This window comes from Amblyomma americanum, chromosome 1 (genome assembly GCF_052857255.1).
Source record: "Amblyomma americanum isolate KBUSLIRL-KWMA chromosome 1, ASM5285725v1, whole genome shotgun sequence".
In the NCBI taxonomy this organism is placed as follows: domain Eukaryota; kingdom Metazoa; phylum Arthropoda; class Arachnida; order Ixodida; family Ixodidae; genus Amblyomma; species Amblyomma americanum.
This window is the reverse complement of record NC_135497.1, coordinates 405,332,060-405,338,846: the sequence shown is the minus strand read 5'-3', so window position 1 is coordinate 405,338,846 and position 6,787 is coordinate 405,332,060. Positions and strand designations below refer to the sequence as shown.

General features: G+C 45.5%; 1 protein-coding gene across 1 annotated transcript; it reads right to left on the bottom strand.

Moving 5' to 3' along the window:
• Window positions 1-414: 414 nt before the first annotated feature.
• Window positions 415-4,312, bottom strand: LOC144102589 (uncharacterized). Its single transcript, XM_077635821.1, has 2 exons — window positions 3,897-4,312; window positions 415-763 (listed from the first exon to the last, which is right to left on the bottom strand). The coding sequence occupies exons 1-2, from the start codon at window positions 4,248-4,250 to the stop codon at window positions 758-760; spliced, it is 360 nt and encodes a 119-aa protein (XP_077491947.1). The 5' UTR covers window positions 4,251-4,312; the 3' UTR covers window positions 415-757.
• Window positions 4,313-6,787: the final 2,475 nt, after the last annotated feature.

The following is a 6,787-nucleotide window of genomic DNA, read 5'->3' as shown; positions in this document are numbered from 1 at the left end:
CTTAAAGACCCGGTTCAAGCAAGGTAATTGACCCAGCCTTGTAATGTTAGCATTCCTACAGCATTTCATTTTCCTTTACCCCCGGGCAGTTCGCGAGAAAATTTCATCTGCTAAAATGTCAGAATGATGTTCCAGTCCTTTCCAGGACTTAAATAATCGAAAACACTCAGTCAGTGGTGCCAACATTTGGATTGCACAACGCGTATGCACGACGGAACAGCCTTATATGCTCTGATTTACAGCAAATGTCACGCGTAGAAAACCAAATAACCTTGACTTTTTATTCATATCATTGTATTTCAACCTGACCGCTAATCAATTTTAGTGTCTATTAGAACAGCAGGCTGACCACAGGGCCTGCCTACACTTTCCAAGGTCACTAGGAATCAATCAGCGCTAAAAGCCACACCACTAATCCACGCGTGTCCGAAAAGTACATCTTTGTAGGAGCAAGTCGTCCCAAATTCGCAGCGCATACAGGACGAAGCTCGCCAGGACGCTGCTTTCGTCCGTCAGCGCACACACCGCCGAGAAGGGTCCGCATCGAAGATCCAGCAGAGCAGTGCGAGCAGCACATTTTCACTCGTCGCGCACCTTGCAGGCAGCCCAACGGCCATCAAGTTGCGGCGGCTGGGAGAGCGTGTCATGGCGACACTGGTGTATCGTGACCCTGGCGAACACTTGCGTCTTATGGGTCGGACTTACCCAGTCTACCATGAGTCTTCGTAGCGTCAGTGACGCGTCGCCCCCTGAAGCTTCAGACCTGCGTATAAGAACCGCCTATTCGAAAGTTCAAGACACCATGGGCGCGAGCCGTTGCTGCCACGGCCGCACATCGGATTGGCAGTGTGCTCACGTGACTCACATCCGGGGCTTCGCCTAATTGTTGTTGTAGTTGTTGCCTCAGAAGCGATTGCGCATACTCCTTCCTTTTGTTAATTATCTTTTTTTTTAACGGCCGCAACCGTTATTGGCGCGAGAATAGGAGAAAGAAGAACACGAACAAGCGTTCGTTCGTGCAACCGGCAGATCTCCTTGTTAACTGTGCTCGGAAAGCTTTCACATTGCATGGCGCATTTCTCTGTTTGTGTTTTAATATTTCCCCCAAATTTTCGTTTCAGTGCGATTTCTTTGCTTTGCATGTTATAAAAATTTTACGACGGTTGCGGCCAATGCTCTCACGCTACATTATCCAAAATGTTCACTTTTTATTATTTACGTCTCTGGCGATTTTCGTGCTACAGCAACAGCAGCAACGCCAACGCTACACCGAAAGGTACGTATGATATAACTCCTCGGTTCAGGGCCCAAGAAAAGAAGTGATATCTTACGTGTTTTTTTCAGTTTTCTTTTCAAATGCATTGTTTCTTTTAGTTTATGGTGCTTAGCGTCCAAAACTGACTCAGGCTATAAGCATAGAGAAAGAAAAACAGAGAGGACACTCGGAAGGAACTGGCCTGAACATTACGTCATCACTACTCAAGCGTATTGTATTCCTGCAGAAAGCCAGAGGACGCAAACGCGAAAATAAATGTTCTTTTATAAAAGCATACAAACTTCTTGTTGCTAAATAATTATTTTATGCCTGTGCGCCACGGCTTTAACATATATATGAACATGCAATTTATTGAAAAACGTTCCGGAGTTTTTTTTTTTCGACACCTGAATGTGGGCTTCGGCTGTGTCAGTGTTGCTGCATAGAGAGAGAATCTTCGGTCTCTTGTGTACAACTCCTCAAGTTTAAATGTTAGAAAGTGCTTTCCACAAAGGTGTAGAACATTCTACAACGAACCAGAACACTAAATTACCTTGGAAACATATCCATTACCATTAAAACGTATTGCAATGCATATCTTATGTGCATGTTCTTAATCTGAAGTATTTAGGGGTGAACTGTGGGTACTTCTTGGAGGTGGGTACCTGGAGGTGGGTACTTCTTGGTGGGTACTTCTTGATCGCTATGTGCGCTTCAGTTCAAGTCACACAAAATCAAGGTCACGATTTTACCCCCCATACATAATTTGTCCAAATACGGGAGAAGGGATCCACTACATACCGAAATGAACGTTGTGGTCTCCCTGCGTAAAAAGTAGGCAATTTTTTTAGATTTTGCTAAGCATCGCAAGAACAGCAAGATTCTGCGCAGTTGGTTATAAATATCCGACAACTTAAACACCCGCTGCTATGGTTGAGCGGCTTCGGCTTTGTAACAGGCTGTGCGAACAAGGAGCAACGTTTATGATGAAAGTACGCTGATAGCGAAGAGGACACGAGAATAAACGAAAAAAAGAAAGCTGCAGCTAGAGCCATGAGAACGCGAGGAGGAATCCGAAGGACTGGGGTACGAATAGAGCGGTTGTTTATAGCATGCTCAGTTTCCGGCGCCTCCTCAGAAAGACGCAGCCCGCTGTAATTTCATAAGCTGTTATCTTCGGTGTATGATATGTGCTGACAAAAGGAATGTTACTAAATCCCGCGATGATCATTTCTTATAGCATGAATGTAAGTAACATTTGGACGAGGAGTAAATTAAGCACAATACAAATTGGTGTGACGTTTTTTTTAGACTAGTTGTGTCATTCTGACTTCAGCAGCCTGTAGCTAAATACACAGCCTTAACAGTTTTCATCCAAGTCCCGTAGTGGTGCTAATCTAACCTCGTACAAGTCATTGGACTCAGAGGTTACTGGAGAACAGCTTAGGAAATTGCAGATGTTCTCATAATCGAAGCATATAAACCACCCACGTCGCAATCCCAGCCATACTACAGGGTCGAGAAGAAACCTGGAAGCTGTATGTTTTATGGAAAAGACGGTACGTATTTCACACAAAAGGAATGAGGCCAAGCCAAACAGGAACTGCATGCCTGTATTGCAAATAACTTTCGTCGTTTCGTCTCTCCCAGTCATTCTGCGGCAAGGTACTTGAATCCAGGAATGACATGTAAAACTGTTAATTGTGACAACCGTAACTAAATGTCTTAACCTTGATGAAAATTTAAAAGGTCAGCTTATATTGAGGAGTGTGTTGTAAAGAAATATCTTCTTGATAACTCTATTGAGAAGCTCTATACCGGATTTCCTTACGTGCCACTGTCATGTTCATTTTTTTTCCACGTTGCGATAAAATGAATATAACGAGCCTCTCCAAAGAAAATATATTTTCTTGGTGATATATTACGCACCTACCTTCAGCTTTATTTCGGAGTCACTGGTCCAAATGCCTTTCTGATTTGGTAAAAAATTGACGCCGTTAATAATCACGCGGTCATATTAGGTTTTCAGACTGTTGATTCAGTTATGCTATTGTTAATTTAAAAGGAATAAACAACGCGATGAAACAAGGACGCATTAAGAAACGGCACACATGAGCGCTCTCTCATAACTGAAATGTTAGTCTGTTGAAAAGATGTGTAAATAATGCTAATAATGCTAATTAATAACGATAATTCTATCTGCCGGTCCCGTACACTCGCCTTTTTGTATCAAACCGGTTCAAACAGGCTATATGAGCCAGCCTTTGCTAATTAAGATTCCTGTATCATTTCAACTGTCCGCGGGCAGTCGTCGAGAATCATTTATTCTCCTTAAACTTAAGGATGATGTTCCAGTCCTTTCAATGTAAGTGTATAATTTTAGGTAATAGGAAACCCTCAGTAAGCAGTGTCAACATTCGAATTGCATGACAGCGTATGCACGACGTTACATCCTTAAACGCTCTGTCATACATCGAAATCATGGTCAAAAATGCAAATAACCTTGTCTTTTTCTTCTTATCCTTGTACAGGAACGCGCCCGCTAATCAATTTCCAGCGACCATAACCACTTCAGGTTTATCACAGGTCAAACCGAAGCGATAAAAGCCTCAGAAATAATTCAGGCGTGTCTGACGCGTACCTGTTTGTAGGAGCAAGTCGTCTCAAACTCGCAGCGCATCAGGCCGAAGCTCGTCAGGACGCTGATTTCGTCCATCAGCGCACAAACCGCGGCAGAGGAGTCCGCATCGAGGATCCAGCAGAGCAGCCTGAACAGCATCTTGGTGGAGTGGAGCCCAACGCCCACCATGTAGCGGCGGCTGAGCGAGAACTGCATGGCGACTCGAGTGTCTCGCGGCTGAGCCGAACCCTTGCGCGTAATGGTCGGGCTTATCCAGTCCGGGTAGATTTGTCGTAGCGCCAGTGACGCGTCGTCTGCCTTCAGCTTCAGAGCTGCGGATAAGAAGCACCTATTCGAAAGAATGGTAGACGTCATGGGCGACAGCCATTGCTGCCACGGACGCGAATCGGACTGGTAGTGTGTTCACGTTACTCACATTCGGGGCTGCGCCTATTACTGTTGATGATCTTTATCTTTCAAGGCCACAATCATTATTGGAGTGAGAAGTGAAGAAGGACGAAAAACACGAACACTAATTCGTTATTACAACCTTGAGATTCCGGTGTTAACTGTGCTCAAAATCATTTATTCAGTGTCGCGCTTTTCTGTGTTTTTGTTTTATCAAACGAAATCCATTCTGTGTCGTTCCTGTTTCAGTAAGTTTTTCTCCTTCATTTCACCCTCGTTTATATACGCATAATTGGAGATTTTTCCTTGCGATCACTTCAATAATTCCCTCCGGAATTCCTCACCAAATTCGCCCAGTACTTCTTCATCGGCATGTGCCATATCTTAAGAGGCATTCAACAACCACAAGAGCACCAGCGTGAGTGACAGCCTTTCCAGCTTGTGTGAACGGATCTGTTCTGAACTACTGCTTCGAGATATTGATTTATTATGCAATGCCCAAACACGACCGCGGCGTATTTGGCCGCGCTTAGCCTTGGTGTCAAAGCAGAAGAGCTGAGTGACGGTTGTGTTTAGCGTCGCATCCCGTGTGTACTGATCAGTTTACAAACAATGAAGGCGCTATGTGCATGAAATTGCAACCTAAACAATTTATGATTGCGGAGAAATCGGTCACCCGCAAGCAGAAGAAAGCTATTGTTCACCGCCTTTCGAAGCCCAGGTTAACCGAGGAGGGGGAAACCGCAAAGTGAACCGCACACTAGACATGAGCAGAGAGTGGCTGCTGCCGATATTTTGAGGGCGACAAACCACCCTAAGTGTCTCTCAGAGGCACGAGGGCGAACGGAATGATGCGCCAGGCTAACACAGATACAGCAAGAAAGAATCTCATGGGACTAGATTTCGCGCTTAGAAAATGCCTTAAATCTGACGGTCATGGAGGCTTAGCAACAAATTTTATTTCATTCATTTCTATAATGTGCGCTCTGCCGCTGTGTTTTTTGGCTAGTACAGGAGGATGTAATCAGGCAGTTGAGACAGAGATTGGGCGGGTTACAGGAAGAAAAAGCTCTGGCCTGTCTCCCACTATTGGCATGTGCCATTCTTTCAAAGCAACAACAACAAATTAAAGGGTGGCTCAAGGTTACACTAACCATTCCTGGATTCTTTCATTTACCCGCCTTTTCAAGGTGGCTTACTGGTATTGCAGTTCTGAGGGCGACTAGCAGCACCTCCAACGCAGCCATCAGTTTTGATTGGCTCAGGTGAATAAGCGGGGTCGGCAGTCTTTACCCCGGATACAGCTGCTGTACAGATCGCTCTCGGCCGCCAGCATTTCTTCACAACTTAGCCCCACGAGACAATAATTAGACTTTGTTAAAGCGGCAGAAAAATTAAGTAAGATGTAAGACCCTCAACACACCCAGGTTAAACTGGATACGCTCGAAATACGCACCCAGGCCGTGGAGGTCAGTAATATCGTTTTTCTAATCGCCATGCCTTTTTAAGTAGTGATATTTAAGGCTCGGTAATTTGTGCGCCACGCTACAATTCGCACCTGTCGCAGTTAAAGTTTCAGCTTGGTGCAAGTAAACCGACTAAGCCCTGGCACTGCGTGCAGCGAAGTTGCACGCCTTCCTGTAAAGGCCTTGCAGGCCTTTCTGTCATCGCTGGACGCCGCTGCCGCCATTGCCAGTAGGGACTGCAAGCCGGACTACAGCCATGGCATTGTGCAGGCAGGCGCGAGCTATTGTTTGGCCGCCCACAAAGATGGCGGAAGCGACCGTCATTCGGCCGTCAATGGCAAAAACGGGGTCAGCCAGAAACTGGCTGAAAAAGAAAGCATTCTTGGCCGTGGAACAAGCCTTCGCAGAGAGCAACATGTTTCTGCCCGTGAATACAGAGGAAATGACGCACTGAAGAAAAGTATGCCAAACTAGCCCCAAATTGATTTCGCAGTCTCTCCTTTGGCGGTGTCTGAGCCGTGAGAAGCTCTCCGGTTTTCGGGGGCTGCTGCTGCAGTCCGACGCATCGGCTTGCACGACCTTGAAGTCTCAGACACTTTAGGATTATACACCACCTTCGCCAACAATGCACTTAGCGGAACCTGCCCCTTTAAAATGGTCTGCCCAGCATCACACCATCTGGAAGACACCAGATATAGGCGGGCAACCGCGGCGACTCAAGGTGAGGAGTATACCGCTCTTCCATCATGGGACACACTTATCCTCACTCACTCACTCACTCCTCTGACAGAGGAATCATTCATGAGGGGCACAACACGGTATGTTTTAAGCTGGTGCGTGGCAATGACAAAGCTATTACAGCTAAAAAATAAGAGATCTAAAAAGAAACCGACACCCACACAAAAAGCTTTGTCAACAAATAGAACGTTTATCAAATCAGAACGTATACACCAACAATCTATAACGCAATTGTCCGAAATACCGAACATCTCAAAAACCCCAAAAACCATAAACGCACAGCACACGAGCCAAATTCGG